The sequence below is a fragment of the Myodes glareolus genome, chromosome 18 (assembly GCF_982192425.1).
Source record: "Myodes glareolus chromosome 18, mMyoGla1.1, whole genome shotgun sequence".
Taxonomy (NCBI): Eukaryota; Metazoa; Chordata; class Mammalia; order Rodentia; family Cricetidae; genus Myodes; species Myodes glareolus.
In genome coordinates, this window is record NC_142043.1 from 48,425,316 (window position 1) to 48,448,171 (window position 22,856).

Consider the following 22,856-nt stretch of genomic DNA (forward strand, 5'->3'; position numbering starts at 1 on the left):
GGAGACAATCCACCCTAAATGTAGGCCACACCTAAATGTCACACATAAATGGTGACAGCCCACATAAAAGGACATGGAAGGAGGAAGGTTTTGCTTTATGCCTAGTCTCCCTCACTGGCAAGTGCATCCATTTAGTTGCTGAGGCATTCCTTCACTGGTGTTCAGGATTCCTACGTGGACTGAAGACCAGCTAAGACGTCTGGATATGTGGCCTTTCTGTTGGGAGGCAGCCATTGCTTCCTAGTCTATCCCAGTCTGTAGGCCACTCTGATAAACCTACTTTTGATGGAGATTCATCCTCTCCAGTCCTGCTCCTCTACAGATCCCTGACTAATACAGAGGGCTTCTGTTCAGACACACTGGGGTCTGCTCCTGAGACCCCCAACTTTGGAACATACAGTGGTTTCGAGAGCAGGTTCACTACTCTAACGAAAAGGTTCTCTTCCTGCAGCAGAGTCCTGGCCTACACTGACTGCTCCTGTTCTACAGTGAACCAGATAACAGGTCACCTCCCTGGTTCTGAAGGCCCTCTTACCAATCACGGCAGGCCAATGTTTGTCTGTCTCTGTCACTCTCTGTCTCTCTCTCTCCAATCACAGCAGTCCAATGTATCTCTCTCTCTCTCTCTCTCTCTCTCTCTCTCTCTCTCTCACACACACACACACACACACACACACACACACACACACAATCAGGGACCAAGAGAAGCAGGAACAGTACCACACCATACCAGTGTGAGCTGGTCCAGTGAAGAAGCCCTTCCCTGGCTCCCCAAACTCCCTTCAAACACTGGGGTCACTCGTTGTCTCGGGCTCTTGCATTCCCCTAACGGAACTCACCAGCCAGGAGGCCCTCCCCACCCATCCTGGGAGGAGTCACACTCACTGCGGATGAAGCTTGTAGAGCGTCCCGTCCACTCCCACGGTCACGTTCAGATGGTCTAATCCTCTGTTCTCCCTGATCTTCTCTACCACGGCGGCCATGCCAGCACCACACAGCTGAGCGGCCCTCTTGGACACCACCCCACACACAGTCTTGACCAGGATACTGTCGTCACACGTGCTGTTCAGACCCAGCTGCTGAAGGATGGCCCGTACCTGCAGCAGTGCTAACCGGTCGCTGTGGAGGATGAGAGCCAGTGAGTTGGATGGAGCATGCCCCCGGAACCCTTGGAGCAAAGGACTGGTCCAAAGCACTCTGCTGGGCTGGAGATGACATCATGGGGGTTTGTTCCCTTTCTGGTTAGCTTTTTAAATGCAAGGAATATATATTTGTGGGTGGGTGTGTCTACGTCTAAGCCATGGCGGCCAGAGCCCACAGAGGCCAGGAAAGGGTGTCGGATTCTCTGGATCTGGAGCCGCAGGATGCTGCACAGGCTGAGATCACACTGTGGGCCTCTAGAAGAGCCACAAGCCCTCTCACATCCAGGCTGTGTCTCCTGCTCTCAGCTTAAAATTGTGTGTGTAAGTATGTGCACAAGTCACGGGTGCCCGTGGCAGCCACAGCTGCCGAGTTCCCTGGAACCGGAGTGACAGGTGGCTGTGAGCTGCCTGACTGACTCGTTGGGTCCCCTGCAAAAGCAGAGCATGCTCGTAACCAATGGCCACCTCTCTAGCTCATCTCTTTAAACCAGTGGTTCTCAACCCGTGGATGGCAATCCCTTGGTGGTTGAATGACCCTTCACAGGGGTCGCCTAAGACCATTGGAAAATGCAGGTCTTGCTTGGCATTACCATTCATAACAGCAAAATTGCAGTTACAAAGTAGCAACAAAATAATTCTATGGCTGGGCTCACCACAGCATGAGGAGCTGTATTAAAGGGTCTCGGTGTTAGGAAAGTGGAGAACTTTGCTTCTAATGAGTTCAAAAAAAAATCCATGCTAAGCTATAAAATATGGAAAAACCTAGAAAGATGAAAATTGAGAAACTAACCATAGTCCCAATACCTTAGAGAAACTGCTATTGACAGTCTTAGATTTTACCCTTCCTCCTCTTTCTTGAGATAGAGTGTGGGTCAGGAGTTCGAGGCCAAACTCAGCTACATAGTGAATTTGGGGCCATCACCATCTCCCTACATCACTCCTAGAAAAGATCACTTTCCTAGGAACACTATCAGGGCTGTGAGGTGACCCACGAGTAAAGCACTGGGTGTGAACGCCTAATGAACCCAAATTGACTCCAGAACCCACATCAAGAGCTGGAAATATCCCACAGCAAGATGGGAGATCAGCCTGAACAAGAGTCGTCCCCTCAAAAGCAAGGTGGAGGGAGGGGAGAAGCTACTGAAATCCTCTGACCGCCGTGCGTGACATGGCACACTCCGTCACACACAAAACCATCTTGTTTTAAAATGCCATTTCTTACCACACCAGCTTAATTTGCATTCTTCTCTTAGCAGGGTGGCCTTTGTTCCTGCACTCAGTGGCCACACCAACTATCTAGTGCGTCCCAAGGCTTGCTTTCCTTCCGGCAAACTGAAGAGCTGAAATAAGAGTGGCCAGCCTTTCCCAAGGACTTACACGGTATGTGTTTTATACGCATGGCATGGATACAATCACTGCTGTCCTCTGCACTTGAGACAGAATCTCAGATAGCCCAGGCTGTCCCCAAATTCACAATGTAGCTGAGTTTGGCCTCAAACCCCTGACCCATTACACCCAGCTTTCATCGTTCCCATTTTAAAGAGGAGGGAATGAGGCCCACAGTCAAGGGCAAGTCTCAGGATCATAACTTTGGGGTCTGCCCCCCAGCCCCACCTCATGCAAATGTTTTTTCCTCAAAGCTGTTTGCCTTCTTCCCCCAAATACTAATTTTACTTAAGCAGTTCTTTTCTTCTTGCTGTTCTTCTCCTTTACTATCAGGCTGTCAGAAACTGGTAACTGTGGATAAGTATGCCAGGAATGTCAAATAGAGTGGCCATTTTGAAAATCAATATGGTAGTTCCTCAGGAAATTTAAAATAGAATTACCATAGGGTCCAGCGAGTCCACTTGTAAGTATATTCATGAGAGACATAATATGACCAAATAAATATTTATTCGCCCCCGTTCACAGCATCATTCAGACCCAAGCTGCCAGGCAGTAGAAGTGGGAAAACAAAATGTGATAGCTACGCGCAATGAAATATTACTCAGGCCTTAAAAATGTTATGCTAAGTGGAGTGCTCTAAGCGCAATGCATTCCTACCGTAGGACTCTGCTTCCATGAGGCCCCCAGAATAGTCTGATTCAGAGAAGCGGAAAGCAAAGTGGTGGGGAAAACCCCTCTCTCCTCACCTCTCAATCTGAGAGAGAAACTTGGTCTCAAAGATGCCTCGTGTCTTGAGTGGCTCGGAGATCTGTCCCCGGAAGAGGAAGCCTTTCTTGGTGAAGTCGATCAGGATATTACGGACAATCTCACCCAGGTACATCCCGCTGATCATCTTCTCAAACCTGAGTGTGGGGGGGAGGGGGGGCTGAGCAGGGGGCCGCGCTGAGCAGGGGGCCACTCACCCTGCAGTGCAGCGGTCACTTGGATCTAGGACGGCCCGTCCAGGGTCTGACCAGTCACATGCCTGCCCTGTGTGTCTCCACACGGGCAGAGAGGGGCCTAGAAAGCCCTCTAGCCTCCCCACATCGATGCCTTCAGCAGTCACAGAAAACTGTGCTGGGCGTCCTCCCTCCCAGTGACGACCTGGGCCCATCCTGCTCGGCCCTTAGCCACAAGCTAGGCCCACCCAGACTGGTCCCCGCTATTCCAGGCGCTCTCACACCCACCCTTTTACAGCACACACACAGGCTCCCTTCCTCTCCACACTGATGGCCCTGAGAGTACAGGGAGTGGGTGTCTCAGTAAGGTCCTCAGCAAAGCGTTTGAGGGCAGTTTTAGACTAGGCAAACTGCTAAGTCTTAAATAGACCAAAAAAAAAAGTTCTTTGATTTTTTGTTTTGTTTAGTTCTTGGATGGTTTTGCCATCAACCAAAATACAGATTAAGCCCAAAGTGGAGGAAAGTCGGGTGGGCCACAACACTTTCAGGTTAAACTGGAGCCAGTTTATTTTCCAAAAGACATGACTTGGGCACGTTTGTCGTGGCTGTGCCACTGAATATCCTGATTCTTGGGAGACTGGGGTAGCCACTTCATTTCTGGGTGACCTAAGCTGCAAAACTTGGGGCGGTCACTAGGGGGCGCAGGAGTTTGCAGTTGGAAGGGCCTCTACCTCGTCGACCCTAGGGAAGAAACAGCAGGGCTTGGCTGAGACCCCCAAAGGGCAAATGAGGCGGTGTGTCTGCTGTCACCATCACTTCTGGGAATAATTCTGCACTATGCCAAGAATCAAAAACCCAAGATTAGTGTAATACCAGAGGGATGGCTTTCCAAGCCACTGCGCAGACTCCTCCATCTAGAAACATTTCCTCCAGCAACAGAACGCGACAACCTTATCACCCCGCATGCGCAGAGCTGCTCCGCAGGCTGATTACCTTTGTTTCCCAACGTTTAATGAATACTCGTCCACCACTCTGTCAAATTCTGTCCTGATGTCATCCAGACATCCGTTGTCGCCAAAGGCACCCCACTCCATATTGATGCACATCTGCCCCTGGTTCCCCTCCACCATCTCTATGTTCTGCATCTCCTCCATGTAGCAGGCATTGCTGCCAGTCCCTAAAACACAGGGGCAGAGGTCAACGTTGGGGCCCATATCAAGGCGTCTTCGCACCTGGAGCTCCAACGTCAGGTAAGAGCTACTTAAAACTTTTAAAATTAATATTCATATATGCTATATTTAAATTAAATATGCCCCATTTCCTCCCCACCAATTTCCCCCCACCCTCCACTGCTTTTCCCTCCCAACTTCACGTGCCCCCACCACCACCACCAAAAATATCCACCTGGGACCATCTGTAGAGCACTGAGATTCTCTCAGGGACCCCAACTCTGCAGAAGACTAACCCTTCCTCCCAGCACACTGACTGCTAACAGCTCCGCAGCTAGAGGTGGAAATCATGACACCCACCCGATCCGTGCTGGAATTTTTGTCTGCCTCGATCTTGCACAGGTCTGAGGCCTGCAGTCGGAGCCTCAGAGTTCATGAGTACAAAAGACTGTTTCTACAGCAGCCAACCACCTTTGGCTCTTAGAATTTTTAGCCTCCTCTCCCATAGTGACCCCTGAGCCTTAGAGGAAGGGGGCAGGGTGCACTCAGTTGCACTCTGCCAACTGAGCTACATCCCCAGCCCTCAGCATGTGTGTGTATAATATATATATATATATAATATTTGTAATATGTATTATATATAAACTATTATATATTCACATTCATATACTCATAAAATATATATTATATATATATATAAAATAGTTTTTTCAAGATAGGGTTTCTCTATGTGGCCCTGGTTGTCCTGGAACTAGCTCTGTAGACCAGGTTGGCCTCATACTCCACAGAGATCCACCTGCCTCTGCCTCTCCAGTGCTGGAATTAGAAGGCCTGCACTACCACTGCCCAGCTGAGTGTGTGTTTTGTGGTTTTTTTTTTTTAATGAGCAAAACATCTTTGCTTTCTAGTGTAATCCTGACTGGCCTGGCACTCTGTTGACCAGGCTGGCCTTGAACTTGCAATAATTCTCATGTGTCCACCACCACCTCCCATAACACCAAACTTTGATTAATTTACTTTAATTACCTAAAAACCTCATCTGTCGACCTGCTCAGACAGGGCTGTATGTAGGTTGGTAGGTGCTCTTACAACAAAGGAATGTATGGCTAGTGGGAGTTCAGTCAATATTTAGATGGGAGGAACACACACACACACGCATACACGCACGCACGCACCCCTATAGTTCATACATATGTATACCCGGGTTGTGTGCACACAGTGAGTGGCCAGAGGACTATCTTCTCACCTCATCCATTCCCTTGTCCTTTCTCATACAGGGTGGTCAGGAACTATACCTAGTCAACCGACACCTGAGTGCTGGGGGCTGCATCCCACCTTTCTACGCAACAGTTCTTTGCCTGGCTGGTATCACAGACTGTCTTGATTAGGATTACTATTGAAACACTATGACCAAAGCAGCCTCGGGAATAGAGGGTTCATTTTAGCTCATCACTGAGGGAAGTAAGGACAGGCGCAATACAGGACAGGAACCTGGAAGCAGGGGCTGATGCAGAGGCCATGAAGGGGTGCTCAGCCTGCTTTCTAGCAGAAACCAGGGCCACTAGCCCACGAATGGTCCCACCCACAATGGGATGGGCCCTCCTCTATCAATCACTAATTAAGAAAATGCCCTACAGGTTTGCCTACAGAGCGATCTTATGGGACATTGTCTCAACGAGGCTCCCTCCTCTCTGACGAGTCTAGCTTGTGTCAAGTTGACATAAAAACAGCGGGGACACAGACCTCATAGAGTATCTGCTGATCTGAGACAAGGAACATCCCTCTGGGCGGTGTTTGATTCCCAGGGCTCAGAAGCCTCCGGTTTCCATTCTTGATCTCCCTAGAGCGTGTCTTACTTGGTATCCCCCAGGACCCGGGGAGCGGAGCAGAAGTTGCAGTTTTAGCCCACAAGGGGCTATGTAAACAAACTTTCAGAGCACTTGGTTATTTTTATACGGTACGTGTTCCGGGCCTGCGCAGGGGTCATTTCTCTTGTTTTCTTGTGGAGTGAACCTGGGGTTCAGACTCAATCTATCAGGCATGGCGGCAGGTGCCTTTGCCCACTGAGGTTCACGCCGCTAGCTTAACGGTAGTTTTAATGTCAGGGCCTCACTGGAGGTCATTGTCTTACTGCACAGACCGGGAACTCAGGCAAGGAGACCTTCCTACAGAAGCTTCGGCCATGCTCATGAAGATCTTTGGTAGGTTTCAAAGCGACCTGAGGTACCAGTGGCTCCTCCCACGCTTCTCACCCTGTCCCCCACCCTAGGCCTGGGCTCCCCTCCCCCAGCTTCCCTTTCCTTTATAATTTAGACATTTTGTCCCTATGTTCTTTTGGTTCCTGGTTCCTCTCTTGGCCTCCTGGTTCCCATGTGCTCTCTTGGTCCTTTCTCTCCTGCTCCTCCCCCACCTCTCTCCTCTCACGGCCGGGTCTATCCTGCTGACCACGGGTCTATCCTACTGGCTACGTTCAGTCTGGACTCTTTCAGATGCCTCTGGCTGAACTCTTCCTCATACCTACACTAAAAACCTTCCCCTCAACCATACCCTGGAGTGGTCATGTCCTCGTTTTCACTCAATCTTGACTCAGGGGTTCTGGAGTGAGGTTCCTGGTGATGCAGCTGCCTATAAACTACACTTACCATAGCAAAGCCCTCAGGGATGTGGGCAGCTTTCACCTCATTCAAGGGTATGTCCCTCCCCCCCACCCTCGCTGGCCAGACCAAAGGCATAAACCCTCTGAAAAACTTAAGCAGAATTCCCAAGACGCTCCTCCTGACAATACCACTGGATTGCTATTGTTTTCTCAATTCTCTTCTACACAAAGTATAAAAGAAGAGAAAAAAAAAAAGTCCCGGAAATAGAAGATGCAAAGAAAGCCGAGATATGTAAACTGTATTCTTGGCCATGAGAATTCTGAGCAAAGAGATCTCTGCATGGTGGCAAGAAAGAACGCCTGAATCCTGGCACCAGAACCTCTGATAGCACTGTGCCGACCTGGACAGACTTTTTCTCCCAGGTAGGAAGGTGAGGCCTGGCCTGGGAGAAAATATGCCTAGTCACTCTGGCTTTGCAGGTCCCACCTAAGCCCATTAACAGGCAAAAGGCTGGGCAGGGCTGGGTGGAGAAAGCTTTGCCAAAAGGAAGAAATAAACAAAGTGGGGCAGAAACGCCTTCCACTCGGACCTCCTTCCTGATTTTCTGTTTTCACAGCAGTCACGTGAAGTGACTAATAATTGATACGAAAGCTTTCCTGGCACAGAGGGCAACCCTGCGAGCCCCATCCCAACCTCCAGACACCGGAAATGATCCTGAGACTGGGTGACATTTCATGCTATACAAGTAGTGTTTGCGGATGTTGGCGACTAAGGAAGTGTTGGGGGAGGTGCAATAGTTAACTTTAATGGTCAACTTTACAACAGCCTAGAATCAGCTGGGAAGACAGTCATAATGAGGGATTGTCTGCATTGGGTTGGGACCCCTAGGCGGGGTCCTGAACTGGTTAAGAGGAGGGAAGTCAAGTTGAGCACAAGCAAGCACGCCAGCCTGTGCATTCACTTCTCTCTACTCTATGGATAGGATGTGGCTAGCTGTTCCAGGTTCTTTCCTGTTTCTAACCTGGAATTGGGAGCAAAAATGAACCCTTTCTCCCCTACATTGCTTTGGTTAGTTTTAGTATACCAGCAGGAATGAATATGGGGCACTCATATGAATCTAGCGTCCCCTGACGCTAGGTCAAAGGATTTTTCTCACCCTAGTCAGAGTACTTGAGGAATTTAATGTTCTCGGGCTAGGGAGACAGTTCAGTGGGGGGGGGCAGCATTTGCCGAGCAAGCAAAAGGAGCTGAGTTCAAATCCCCAGAACTCATGTAAGCACCCGGCACAACAGTGCGTGGCTATAATTCTATTACCTGTATAGCAAGATAGGAGGCAAAGGAGAGACCCCATCTCAAACAAGGTGGAAGTGAGGACCAACACCCCAGGTTGTCCTTGGACCCCCATACACACTGTGGGGTACATGCATTCCTGCACACATACGGTCCATACATCACATGGACACACATACAGTTTCATGCTATTGAGGCCCGGGTCTCTGCCATGTTTGGAACATAAGGCAACAACCTACAGGGCTGGGGCCATTTAGACAGTGACTATTGATGGTGAATGATGTCCAAAAGCACACTGGCCCTTTCCAGATAGACCATGGTCAGGAGCGAAGATGGTCTCTGCTTCCTTTTTAACCTGTGAGCCTGCAGCCCTGGGGCTTTTACACACAGGCTGGTTCCAGACATCCTACCTCCATCTGCCCAGGACACATTAGGGTTTATTTTTTTTGTTTGTTTGTTTTTGTGGCCTCTTTCCTGGAGAGTTCACTGACTGACAGTTCAATCATAATTGATGTACAGCAGCATTATGGGATGCTGGGAATGGAACTCTGCAGCCTTCTTCCAATATAGACTAGTAAATAAATGGGACCAACAGATCAACTGTCTCCAGCTAAGAATTGAGCTGCTGGATCTCTACAAACCAGGAAAAGCCAGTGTCCCCTTCCTTCAGGACACTTACCTACGATGAGTCCAATTTCACAAGTGGGCTCCTCATAGGCACAGGTCATCATGGTGCCCACCGTGTCGTTGACCACAGCCACCACATCCAGGTCAAATTCCTTGGAAAAGAAAGGGACACGGGTCTAGGGAAGGGGCCAGCTTGGCCAGCTTGAATCCTGCTGGTTCATGCTGTGGACTGGATGCTGCTGGGAACGAGGGCTGATTTCTTGACTGTGGTCAGTACTTTGACACAGAGTAGCAATATCTTCTAAGTCTGTTCCAGTCAACAGGCGTCCGCATGTGCTGCTTGGGAACCCCACAGTATCTGGCTGTATGGGTTCTTAGAAAGTGCTTCTCTCTTTCCATCCCCATGAGTCATGACTTTACCTCTCTTTGAGTATATCATCCTTTCCACATTTCCTTCTTTTAAAAAATATTTATTTATTATATATAAATACAGCATTCTGCCTGCATATACACCTGCATGCCAGAAAAGGGCACTAGATCTCATTATAGATGGGTGTGAGTCACTATGTGGTTGCTGGGAATTGAACTCAGGACCTCTGGAAGAACAGCCAGTGCTCTTACCTCTGAGCCATCTCTCCAGCCTCACATTTCTTTATTGTGTGTACATGCACATGCACACACATACACCACAGCACATGTGTGTAGATCAAAGGATAAACCACAGGAGTTAATTCTCCCCCCTCCATCATGTGGGTTCTGGGAACCAAACTCAGGTCATCAGGCTTGGTGGCAGGCTGCGAAGCCATCTTTCCAGCTCTCATATTATCCCTTAACAATACAAAGCTGACAAGTGACTAAATTAAAGTCACTTTAATGCTGGCAGTGACTGGGGACACCTCTACCATTCCATAATTACATGCTTCTATGGTGTTCCAATTCACAAAGAAGCAAGCTTAATTTTTATAAATTCCCCTAAGGCAAAAAAAAATTATTTTAAAAATATTGAATTACCTCTCTCCTCTTTATGGCATCCTTCAGTAAAGTGACCACATCGTGACCCACACAGTCGCTGGCCTTGAAACCCTTTGTCCAGGTGATCAAGATTCCCTACAAGAGAAGCAGCAGAAGAGCGTGGGTGAGTAACCCTTCTGTAGCCAGGAGAATTCGATACCCTCCCTCCCCGCAATAACCACGGAGGCTGTGTCTAGATGCCAGGACATCACACTCAAAATAATAAAGTGTGAGTGAGACCCTGTGGGCTGGCCCCCTCCATCTTCACAGGTATCTCCTCTCCAATCCCACCTCACAGATGGAGAAACAGAGGCAGGTAAGGTTGGTTGCTGACCATGTAATGGAAGGAAAGCAAAACTATAGTTATATGCTTCTAAGAAAAAGTGCTCTCTGTGTGTGTGTGTGTGTGTGTGTGTATTATAGGGGTGGGAGGCAACAGTAGAATCATCCTGATGGATGTGGTGGCCCATACCTAGAATCTCAGTACTTGAGTGGCTGAAGCAAACATCCTTTAGATCCTTTAGTTCAAGAGCAGTCTAGGGTACATAAGTTCTAGGTTAGCCTAGATCTCTGAAAACTTCAGTGACAAAAGTTTAGGGCTAGAGATGTCGCTCAGCGGGCAGAGTGCTTGCCTAGCACGTACAAAGCCCTAGCTTTGAGCTGGGCACCGTATAAACCAGGTGTGATGATATACACGCATCATGCCAGCACATGGGAGGTAGAGGCAGGAGGATTAGAAATTCTAGGCCATTCTTGGCCTCATAAGGAATCTGAGGCCAGCCTGGACAACATAAGACCTACCTCAAAAAAAAAAAAAAAAAAAAAAAAGAATCAACTGCTGATATCTAAAAAGGCTTAAAGGTCAGCACCATGTCCCGATGACTGATGACATCACCCTCCTTAGCTCTCCCAGCACTGCCAATCAGGCCTCAAACCATCACCCCGGGCCTCCCCCTGGCCATGTCTCCACTTGTGCCATGCAGGGCTCCCTACAGATCTTCCAGACAGGCTGATTGTTCCTCCCTCTGGGATCCCGCATAATCTTATCCCTCTGTCCCCAATGCGTCCACCCACCCGTGGCCCTTCCTGCGCAGATGAGCGCTGGCACGCAGTTCTGACTCTGGCACTGGTATAGATCGCTAAGGACAGAAACGGTAACTGAAGGAAAAATGAAATAGGAGGACAGGACTCCTAAGGAGGGAGATGATTTTTCACTGCAGATATAAGGGAGAAGGCAGATATAAGAAAAGGAGATACAAGGGAAGAGTCTGGGCTGAACATGGCTGGCAGATTAGACATGAGAGGAAAGAGGGGGAGGGGAAGCAAGAGAGTAGGCATTAACCAAAGAGGAGCCTGGTGTAGCCAAAATGGCTGAGTTTGATGGGATCAGCCCCTGGGAAGGAGAGGTTTAGGGGAGGGGGCGGGGCGAGAAGTGTTGGGAGGAGCCACAGGTACTTAAGAGGAACCATCACCCATCCCCACACCCAAGCCCCGTCTGGGACCCCTTTTACCCCATCGCTTTCACAGGCATTTACACAAAAGTCTGTTCTAACAGCGCACTGCACCAGGGCCTATGGGCGTCCGGTTCTTTGCCATACAACCAGCCAAAAGGAAAGCCACTAGGGGCTGAGGATGAGGCTAGCTGGCAGAGTGCTTGCCTAGCCTGGGCAAAGCTTTGGGTTCCATACCAGCACACATAAATCGGGTGTGGTGGCGCATGCCTGCTACGCCAGGACCTAGGAGGTGGCGGTGGTGAGATCAAAGGCTATGTGGCTACACAACCAAGTCAGTAGCCAGCCTGGGGTAAAGGAGCAGGGGGAAAAGAAGTGGGGTTGGGGAGGAAGGAAAGAGTTAGTGAGCTACTTAGGAGGTGTGCAAAGTTCTACAATGAAGGTGATTAGCCAAGGACACAGGAAAACAGAAAAGGGCACGGTTCTTTGTGCCTGGAGGCTCCAAAGGTTCCCCCTCCCTTTTTTTTTCTTTTTTTTTTTTTTTGATTTTCGAGATAAGGTAGCTCTGTTTGTCCTGGAACTTGCTCTGTAGACCAGGCTGGCCTCAAACTCAGAGATCTGCCTGCCTCTGCCACCCGAGTGCTGGGATAAAAGGTGTGCGCCACCATCACCTGGCAAGATGGCTCCTTTCAACAATGACAGAAGAGTAGTCTTAGGGTGTTCTGGATGGAGATGACCTATAAGACATGTAAGACCATCCCAGACATCTAAGGAAAGCGCTGAGGTCAGAGAAAGCCCTAACCACATGAAGTCAGCACTGTCAGAGGTCTGCTGTGCACAGGAAAGAGACTCACACAATCCAGACTCGTCTGCTTGCAGGGAAACGAGAAGGTGAAGCCCAGAGGCATCCGGGGGCCTTTGATCCCCATGTAGTCCAGGAAGTCGGAGATGCAAGAGACAATGTGGTCAAAGAGCTTTAAGAGAGAAGAAATGGGTTAGCGAGGCTCTCTTTAGTTTCTCAGTTTCAGCATGCAAACACGCACGCATGCACGCACACAGAGCCCCTTTCTCTAGGAACTTCGCATCCTAGAATCATGGGCAAGACATAGCACAAAAAACTTGATGCTTTAGGGCCACAGGGACAGCTACAGCGTCACGTGGCAGGTATGGGTTATCTTGTGACCACTAATGCCATTGGCCAGATATATGATGGACCCTCGACAGGCATGTGTGCCCCTTACCTCTTCCCCAGTGCCCTGCATGATTTCCACGGGAATGGAGTAGATCTTATTATGCATTTCCACCGTCCTCTTTTTCCCGCTACGGATCTTTACCAGCAGGACACGGAAATTTGTTCCTCCCAGATCCAAGGCCAAGAAGTCACCATGCTCTGTCACAAGGTAAAACACAGAGAAAGCCACAGATGGCTATGTGCGTCTTGGTGGCTGCTTCCCCACTCCCCACAACTGCCCCCATCCTGCATTTCCCGGGCTGTGATGAATGTTCCCTGGGATATCCAACACAAGCTCAAAGGAGAGCTGGACTTTGAGTGACGAGCTGGGCTGGCATCAGAAGAGTGGCCCCAGGAGGGAACTATTGGTCACAATAGCTAAACTTCACCAGGGTTACTTAAAAACCCATCAACAGTATCTTGACTTTAGGACCCTCATATCAAAACATGCATAATTTGTATCAACATATGCAACCTAAAAATGGCCACAGCCTCCCTTCCCTCTTTGCAATGTGGGTGTATGCTATTTCAATGTCTTGCCACTGAAAAATGGAAGAACCTATTTCTCTTCTTTTGGGGTTCTGGGGTCCAAGGGCATGGCAAAGCTGAGCCAGTCCAAGCCTTGGCTTCCAGACCCTGCTTCGACCCATTGGTAGAGTGCAGTGGCCCACAGGTAGGAAAGCCATGGCTAGCCATGTTGGCCCTGGGTATCCAGAAAAGACTGAGGCTGGCCTCTCAGCTGACCTTCAGCAGAGACCTGGCCTGGAACAGAATTGCCCGTGGCCACTGTAAATGGTAGTTGATTTATGCCACTAAATTTGAGAGTGGTTTTCAGTAAAGCAATAAGTAACTTAGCTCTAAGAATGTTTTCTACCGCAGACAGTCATGATTCTGAGGATCCACTCAAAAATCCTGCCTAAGAACTAGCCGCAGTGAGGGGCGGGATGATTCTCCAACCTGTCCAAGGGTGCAAAGCCGCAGGCCCATCTCCCTCACACATACCCTGCTACTACTGAAAAGAGGAGTGTGTGAATTATTCTATTAGTCTGTCTCATGTAGCTGAGGTTGGCCTCAAACTCACTCACAATGTAGCTGAGGCTGGCCTCAAACTCCAGAGCACGCGTGCGCACACACACACACACATACATACACACACACACACACACACACACACACACACACTGGGGTGGGTAAGATTCCAGCTCTTGTCAAATTGGGCACTACCAGTGCAAAAGCATCCTTGGGAGAGTCCAAAATGTCCCCTACCCAGCCCCCCTGGTTCCTGGGACAGAGGTGTGGCAGTCCCAACAAGCCCTCACCAGTCCCATCCGGGATGCTCCTGACGAAAGAAGGCAGCATCTTGACAGTAGCCTTGCTGTGTGTCTCCTTCCTCAGCCCCATCTCCATCTCCGCCCGCATCCTCTTCTTCACCTCCATCAGGTTCTGCTTGGAGAGGCGGAAGTGGGCCAGGGTTTCCTCAATCTGCCGGTGCTGCTCGGCCAGGCGGTAGGCCACTGCGGTCACCATGGCAGCCCCCTTGCCACTGCCGCTCTCTGAGAGGAGGAAACGCACATCGCAGTCAGGCACCAGGCGCCTCAGGGTCTTGTGGAAACGCCGGGAATACCTGAGGGAGAAGGTGGAAGTGGGTGTGCCGCCACAGTCGGACCAAGCTACCTGTCAGGAGGTCTGGTAACTCTCCAATCAGCACGCTGACTCCATTCTCTCTACTGCTTTCCTTAGGCACACACTATAGAAATGTGTAACACACACACACACACATACACACACATACACACACACACAGAAAGGGAGATTATCCAAAACTGCTTACAATGAGTTTTTACCTACAAAAAAAAAAAAAAAAAAAAAAATCCAAGGGCCGGGTACCATCTTGTGTGAAACAGAAGGCCTGCCACTTGCTCCGGACCAGTCAATTTCAGGCTAGCCTGGGCTACATAGAAAGACTTTGTTTCAAATGATAAAAAGTAAAGGGGGGGAGGAATTCTTTCCTCTGCTGTATTAAAGTGTCACAGGGGCCAAAGGTAAGTGCTTCAAGCTAAGAAACGGGGTGGTTAGCTGCCACCAGGGCAAGTGACCTTGAGTCAGTATTGACCTTGGAGTCAATGGAGACCAGCGCCTGAAGGTGCAGAGTGCTGAGAAATAAACGGGTTTAGTGAGGAGCTGACAGAAGGAACTAGCGCAGAGAAAGGGCTCAGTCACCCATCTTGTTTTGTTTTTATTTCCACTCGGTTCTTCCCCTCCTCCCGAGAAGAAAAGCTTAGGCCAGCGTGAAACACAGAACTGTGTCATGCTGCATGGAAGGCTGCCTGCCAAAGGAAACAGGAAAAGCCGCTTCCCCAAAATACCAGCGGTCATAGCCTCCAAGGAACGGATTAAGAATGATTTCTCTTCGCTCAGAAACTTTTTAAACGGTTTCTAGTAATTCTGAAATGAGAAACACCTGTTGCAAGTTCGTCTTTGTTTACGTGCTGGCCTCAGACCCACAGAGATCCGCCTGCCTCTGCCTCCCGAGTGCTGGGACTAAAGGTGTGCACCACCCTGGCCCGTCTCAAGTTCCGGTTCTAACGGGGATGAAGTCTCTCTGGAGAAAATGCAGCCAGGCTGCAAACACACGACACGTCACGTCACACTGCTGTCTGGAGAAAACTCTATCTCACCTTAGGAAGTGAAAGACCCAAAAGTAGACAGCAGGAACAACGTGAGGAGACACCGAGGGTGGGACGTCCCACGTGAGCAACGCCTAGCCCGATTTCCCGGAACTAGGCACTACCCACTGTCTTATCTTCCCGAACCATACCCTTGGTGGGTACGCAGTCTGCCCTCTTGGATGGGGGAAACTAACAAATCAATACAACATAGGCTGGACTCACTGTGGGTGTGTCTTGTAGAGAGAACCATCCACACCGACTGTGGTCCGAAGCCTGGCTGTGCCCTTGTTGTCACGCAGGCGGTTCAAGATGGCCCCGAGCGTGGCAGCCACGAGGTTGGCTGAACGGAAGGAGACGATAGTGCATACATGCTGGACTGAGACACAGTCATCATCAGACGGCTCCACTCCCAAGCGGGTTAAGATTTCCTTGGCATTTTGAATGCCTTCCTTATTCCTGTGAGGTGAGAGGCCAAACTTCATGAGTTCGGGACCATGTCAGGCTGTGGAGAGCAAGCACCAGAGTTGGGAGGCAAACCTGGGGAAGGCAGAACCCACCATGCAGCCTGGCACTGTGAAACACCTGGGATGGGTACGCTTGTCTAAGAAAGATCTGGCTGGTGGAAACACTACATCATGCCAGGCCTCAGAGAGGGGAGACCGCACACATGGCCCCGTGAGCAAGTAGAGAAAAGGAGCTGTTTCTGCCCGGGAGTTAGTGCTCATAGTGAAGGGGAACCTCTCCTCATGAGGATCTGGGTTGCTTACAAGTATGTCCCGATGTTTTCTGTAAAATTCTAATTTTCTGCATACATGTTTTATGTATCTTTTGTTAGTTTCAGGTTAGTTTTAAAAACCTCCCTATCTCCCCCTTCCCATTATAGTTATGGTTCTCAGTAACCAAAGACCCAATGGCAGAAACACGCCAAGGTGAGGGAAATAAGGCAGGCACTTCTGGATTTCGTCAATAACTCTGAAATTAAGTTACAGCATGCACACAGAATCTCAGGACCGGGGCCGAAAGAGAAACAACCCCATGACAAACCCGACACAGGCTCAGGCCAAGAGTGAGTCCAGGAAAGCGCTTGTCCTCCTGGTGGCCTCTTTCTTTAACTACAGAGACAGCTATGTTCAAACTGTCGGAGCCAAAGCAAAGCTCCGCTGGCGTGATGTGAATTCCCTGGGACCCGTGAGGGCACGCTGCGGGTCACTCATGCGGGGACAGATGTCACGGAGCAGCAAGCTGCCTCGCGTCTTGTTGATGGCCTCTGTGGAACACAGAAGCTACGCACGCCACACGAGTCCTTTAGACTTGGGGGTCCTGAGCTGCACCACACTGTGAGTCTCTCAGACTGCAGGCAGGCCTGTGCCTAACAGTCAAGACGGTGGAATCTGAGCATCCCACGGGATGCCAAAGGGCAGAGGGCAGGATGCTGCCTGGACTTTCCTTTTATATCTATTAACCAGCAGCTCTTAAATTTGAATTTTAGGGAGCATGACTGTCCACAGGCATTCTCTGAGAACATATGGAAGCAGGGAGGCAGTTTGGGGGAATGTTGGGTTAGCCACAGTGATCAGGTTTCATTAGTATCCTAATTAATGAATAGGCCACAGAACTATCCAGTCATTGACTGGACGCCTTTAGGTTCCATAGAACACAATTTGGGAAAGGCCATGATATACCAAGAGGGAATTCCAAGAATCCAGGCCCAGCTTTGGTCAGTCCCTCACTCAACACTAGAATCATTGGCTTCATTGATTAGAATTTTTCACAGGTGTGTGTGTGTGTGTGTCAGATTTGGGAGTGAATGTGTGGTGAGCGAGTGTGCAGTGTGTTTGTGGTGTGTGTGGTGTATGTGTGAGATGTGTGTGTTTGTGTAAAGGTGAGGAGGGCGCGCATGGTTTTTGAAACCACACAAGAAAATTATCCATAAAACTCTTGTACTAAGTTCTTTTTTTCATTTCTTTTTATGTCTGTGGTTTTTCTGGTGCACCACACACATGCCTGGCGCCTGCAGAGGCCAGAAGTTGGATCCCTGGAAACAGGTGACTGTGAGCTACCATGTGGGTGCTGGGGACTGAACCTGCTGAGTCATCTCTCTAGGCCCCTCGGCTGTTTTTTAAAGACCTTAGCAGAAAGATGTGCAGGATAAACCAGCCGGGTTAGGTCGGCTCCTGACGGTGAGGGGAGATTGATCCAGACAGCCTGGTGTTTGGGGAGAAGTTGCCCCCTGTACTTGGTCTCCAGAGTTAGCAGGCCCCTGCCTTCCTCCTAAGCCCCCAGCTGGTACCTACTTTTCAATGGCTGACACGTCACTAGTGTTGAACTTGCCCCTGGTGAGCAGCTCCGGAGTGATGCGGCCCTCAAACAGGAGGCCTTCCTTGGCCATCTTCACCAGGATCAGCCGGACCAGCTCCCCCATGTACATGCCGCTCACCATCTTCTCGAACCTGCGGGAGGGAATCCCACAGGTGTCAGCATTCAAGGAGGCGACGGGGGGGGGGGGGGGGAGCAGAAGGGACCCACTGCCTGTCTCAAGCTCCCAGGCTCTGTGGTAGGCAAGGTCTCTGGTATGGTTCAACAACGGTCCTGATTCTAGACAGGGTGGCCACCCAGGAGGACAGGCGAGGAAGGCTGCCTGGAGGGAGGGAACTGTTAGGATTTAGATTGGGGTGACCGGTGAGAGGGGCACCACACAAATGCACAAATGAAAGGATCATCCCTTACACAACCACATGACGTACTTTTATGGGACCGTCATTCCTAGAGCTATACCACAGAGCCTTCCAGGACAAGATAGCCAGGAAGTGTCCAGCTCAGAAGAGTGTATAGTGAAGATCAGAGTGCAGAGCTAAGCCACTTGCAGTGGTGGTGCACACCTTTCATCCCAGGACTCTAGAGACAGAGGCCAGGAATCTCTATTAGTTCAAGGCCACCCAGGGCTATGTGAAATTGATCCAGTCTAAAAGAGAAACAGAGCTCACACAAAGGTGATCCCAGCACTTGGGATCCTATGCCTTTAATCCCAGCACTAGGGAGATGGAGACTGGAGTGATATGGCTGGGTGAAGAGGAATATAAGGAGGGAGGGGACAGGAGCTGAATGCAGTCTGAAGCAGTCAGTCTGAGGACAGGATCGCCCCTTTGGTCTGAGCCTTGGTAGAGGTAAGAACTCTAGTGGCTGGCTGTTCTGCTTCTCTGACCCTTCAGCTTTCACCCTGTTAGCTGACTCCAAGTTTTTATTATTAAGACCAATTAGAATTTAGCCGGGCATTGGTGGCACATGCCTTTAATCCCAGCACTTGGGAGGCAGAGACAGGCGGAGCTCTGTGAGTTCGAGGCCAGCCTGGTCTACAGAGCAAGTTCCAGGACAGGCAAGGCTACACTGAGAAACCCTGTCTTGAAAAATAAAAAAAAAAAAAAATTAGAATTTGTGCTATAGAAAAGGAAAAAAAAGCTTTTTTTTTTTTTTGGAAGATGGGGGAAGCTATTCTCCATGAGGAAAGCAGTTACTTGTACATTTGTTTTAAAAATTATTATGTGTTGTGTGTATGTTGTCTGTGTGCCAGAGTATATGTGCCCACAAAGGGTGGTTTTGAGCTGCCTGACATGGATCCTGGAACCTGAACTCCGGTCCTCTGCAAGAGCGGTATATACTCCTAGCTGCTGAACCATCTCCCCCGCCCCTGTGCATCTGCTTGGTGCTTGATGACGAAGCTGGAGATGACGGGTATCAAGGACGGGACGGGTATCAGGCACGACTGCCTGGAAGCTTCCTAATAACGTGGGGACCTAAGGATCACTCTACCATGGAGAAGCTGAAGGTCAGAGAAGTCAATACACCTATTCATGGAAGAACAGCAACCGCAGATCTGGGTTTGGAACTCAGATCCCTCAACCCTGGAACCCTAAACCCTCACTTCCAGGTGCAGGAGCTGAGACCTGGAACTGGTAAGTAGCTGAGATCAACAGATGTCTGTCTCTATGTCTGATGGTTTTGGGTTTTTTCTTTGGTTTGTTTTGTTTTTGAGACAAATTCTCATGAAGTCGGGCTGGTCTAAAGTTTGATCTGTAGCAAAGGATGACCTTGAATTTCTGAGTCTCCTGTCTCCAGGAGGCCTGGGATTATAGGTGTGTGCGATGAGGTCTGGTTTAGTTTCGACTCAGGGCTGTGTACATGTTATGCAAACACTTCCAGTCTTGCTGCATCCCCAGCCCCTCACAGCATCCCTTGCCCACTAAGGATCAGGCTTTGCTGTTGAGGAAGGCACACTCCTTCCCCACTCTAACAGCCAGAGGCGGGCTTTGGGTAGCTGAAGGTCAATCAGCTCACCCCACTGCTCTGGCCAAATTCAGGAATGGGCCAATCTCACAGTGAATGTGGTGTGAGGTCTGATTCTGGTCGGAGCACCATAGGGGAGTCTATGGATGGAAACAGCACATGCCAAGCTGAAGACTCAGTCTGAGGACTCTGGGGGCTTCCGGGGCTTGATACCATATTTGAGTCAGACCCAAGTATGGTTGGTCAGGGACCGGAAGGAACCCCTAAGCCAAGCAGATCAGAGACCTCCTCTTGAGGGTGGCTGGCTGGCACCCCCGGAGCTGGCAGTGACACAGCAAAACAATTTGTTCCAGTCAGAGCCATCCAGCAGCCAAAGATGCCGCTGGGCCCTCGAGCGCTCAGCCCGGCCTGTCAGTACAGCACACGGTCCCCTTCCAAACACAGTCTTCATTGTTCGCTGTCCCTGACAGGCCCAGGCAGGCCCGCCCGGCTCCAGAGAGTGGAAAGCTCCATGGCCTGGCTGATCAGCCACTGCCTGGGCTCCTGTGGGAAGAGCCCTGCCGAGTCCAGGATGGAACCCCTGAGCTGGCAGAGGCAAGCAGAGCCCGACAGCCAGATTCCTCTCAATTCTGTTGCCACCACACATTTAGGCCTTCGTTTCCTCTACAGACGACCCGTGTTCACACAGGTCATGACCATGAAATCTGGCTACTGAGTGCTTATGACCTTGCCTGTGTCTGGAACTTCCAAAGCTATTTATAAATTCATTTGAGATGGGGGTCTCACGTAGCCTCGGCTGTCTTTGAACATACTATATAGCACAGGATGACCTTGAACTTGTGATCCTCGTCTACCACCTCCTGAGGACAGGACTATAGACATGTATCATTGCACCCAGTTTATGGCACACTAGGGAGGGAGCCCAGGGCCTCGTGCATGCCTGGCAGGCACTCTACCAACCGAGCTACATCGCTAGTCCCAATCATAAGGCAGGCAATTAAACGAAAGTATGTTATTTAACATTGTCAATTATTCTATGACTTGATATGTCTGGCGATCTTTGCCTGCCTGTATGTCTGTGTACCATGTGTGTTCTTGGCACCGTGGAGGTCAGAACCATGTGCACATCTCCTGGATGTTATAGATGGAGTTATAGATGGTTTGGAGCTGCCGTGTCAGCATTGGGGATTGAACTTAGGTCCTCTGAAAGAGCAGTCAGGGTTCTTAACACAAAGCTATCTCTCCAGCTCTAAATTTTTTTTTAAAAAATTGTTATTATTGTGTGTATGTGTGTGCACACTTATGTGTTCATGGGTGCACACATCACGACACACATAGAGATCAGAGGACAACTCTGCGGCTGTGGCTCTCTCCTATCTTTATATGGGTTTCAGGACTTGAACTCAAGTTGTCTGGCTACACATGAAGCACCTTCATCTACTAAGCCATCTTGCCTTTAAAGGTATGAACTCCATAGCCATGCAGGCTAACCAAGCAAGAATAGTCCAGTCACGCAAATCCGAAATAGAGGACGGGCTGATAGTGCAAGCCTGTCATCTCAGCTATGTAGGAGGCTGAGGCTGGAAGACTGTAAGTTCAAGACCAAGCTAGGCAACTTAAGACTCCATTTCAAATCAAAGAAAATATAGTTGAAAGGCTGACAATGTGGCTCAGTGGTGGAGTATTTGCCTAGCAGGCCAGAGCCCTGTGGTCCACACCCATGTGACAAAACCTAACCAAACCAATGGGTGACAGCGTTTGTGGCTACCTGGATTTATAGCTTTCCTGTCTACCCCCCAACCTTTCACTCAGTGCTTCTTAAGTTAGATATGTAGCTGGAAGAGGAAGTCTACTCACAGCTGCTTCCCAGGGTTGAGGGACCCCCGGTCTAACTCTCGGTCAAACTCGGTTCGGATGTCTTCCAGGGACCCGTCGTCCCCAAAGGCTCCCCATTCCGTGTTAATGCACATCCTCCCCTCATCGCCTTCCACCAGGTCAATGTGTCGCAGCTCCTCCATGTAGCAAGCGTTGGTGCCAGTACCTGGGAGGAACACGGTGGGAAGCCGTGACCACACAGGGAAGGGGAGGGGACCTCACGGGCTGCACGAAGGACGGAGCTCAGGGGCCACCTACCAATGATCAGGCCAACTTCACACTGCTGGTCATCGTAGCCGCAGGTCATCATGGTCCCCACTGTGTCATTCACCACAGCCACAATGTTAGCGTCGTAGTCCTGGGGGCCAACGAAGACAGCGCCACCATCAGCTCCCACGTGGGGGCAGAAATCCCAACCTCAGAGATAAGCTTGGCAGGCATGCTTCAATTCTCACACGCTACCAAGCTAGTGGGTGGCGCTGGCTTTGCTGCAGCCAGGACTCAATTAACTGGATTAGAGAGCAGTGATTGCGTTAGGGAAACTGCAAGGTCCCCTTAATTATCTGACTCGGGATTCTTTGGGGAGTGTATTTTTCTTGGGAGCTACCTACATTCCTCGGCAAGCCTCCAAGAGCGCAGCTGAGAATTCCGCATGCACATGCGCGGGGGGGGGGGGGGGGGGGGGGGGGGGGGGGCAGCGTCCCGTGCTCTAATCCCAGCAGGTTACCCCTGGAGGGTCTCTCTGCTGCAAGCCACCTCTGGTGGCTCTTCTGAGACTTCACATCTGACTTGCTCCCCTGGGCTGGGATTCTCACTTGTTCCCCTGTCAGGGTGTTCAGACCACAAAACTTCCGTGTCCCTCCCCTCCGGGCAACATGAGCGGTACACCATTTTAAGATGGAGATTGTCCCATACCCGAATCTGCACAACCTAAGAGAAAAGAGAAATTACCCCTCGCTTCTTAATGGCTTTATTCAGTAGCTTGACCACATCTGTCCCTTCCACACCACTGGCTTTGAACCGCTTTGTCCATGTGATCAGGATAGCCTGCAAAAGACAGTGAGAAAGTGAATGAGAGCAGAATGGTATCCCACGGCCTTGGGGGCTACTCCTGCACAGGGACAGAGCAGACACCCTCAGTGACAAGTGGCCTCTACCAAGTCACATTGGAGTCAGACTAAGACTGACT

General features: G+C 50.0%; 1 protein-coding gene across 5 annotated transcripts in view; it reads right to left on the reverse strand.

Annotated features, from left to right (window-relative positions):
- The window catches only part of Hk1 (hexokinase 1), a 95,908-nt gene that overhangs the window by 1,998 nt on the left and 71,054 nt on the right, over positions 1 to 22,856 (reverse strand). For all 5 annotated transcript variants that reach the window (XM_087898169.1, XM_087898170.1, XM_087898173.1 and 2 more), the window contains 13 exons: positions 22,619 to 22,714; positions 21,926 to 22,025; positions 21,650 to 21,833; positions 17,806 to 17,961; positions 15,734 to 15,967; positions 14,162 to 14,466; positions 12,853 to 13,001; positions 12,466 to 12,585; positions 10,161 to 10,256; positions 9,202 to 9,301; positions 4,460 to 4,643; positions 3,275 to 3,430; positions 886 to 1,119 (listed from right to left, as the gene is read on the reverse strand). In XM_087898169.1, coding sequence (XP_087754295.1) covers positions 886 to 1,119; positions 3,275 to 3,430; positions 4,460 to 4,643; positions 9,202 to 9,301; positions 10,161 to 10,256; positions 12,466 to 12,585; positions 12,853 to 13,001; positions 14,162 to 14,466; positions 15,734 to 15,967; positions 17,806 to 17,961; positions 21,650 to 21,833; positions 21,926 to 22,025; positions 22,619 to 22,714 — 2,114 coding nt within the window. The remainder of the gene's footprint in view (positions 1 to 885; positions 1,120 to 3,274; positions 3,431 to 4,459; positions 4,644 to 9,201; positions 9,302 to 10,160; positions 10,257 to 12,465; positions 12,586 to 12,852; positions 13,002 to 14,161; positions 14,467 to 15,733; positions 15,968 to 17,805; positions 17,962 to 21,649; positions 21,834 to 21,925; positions 22,026 to 22,618; positions 22,715 to 22,856) is intronic.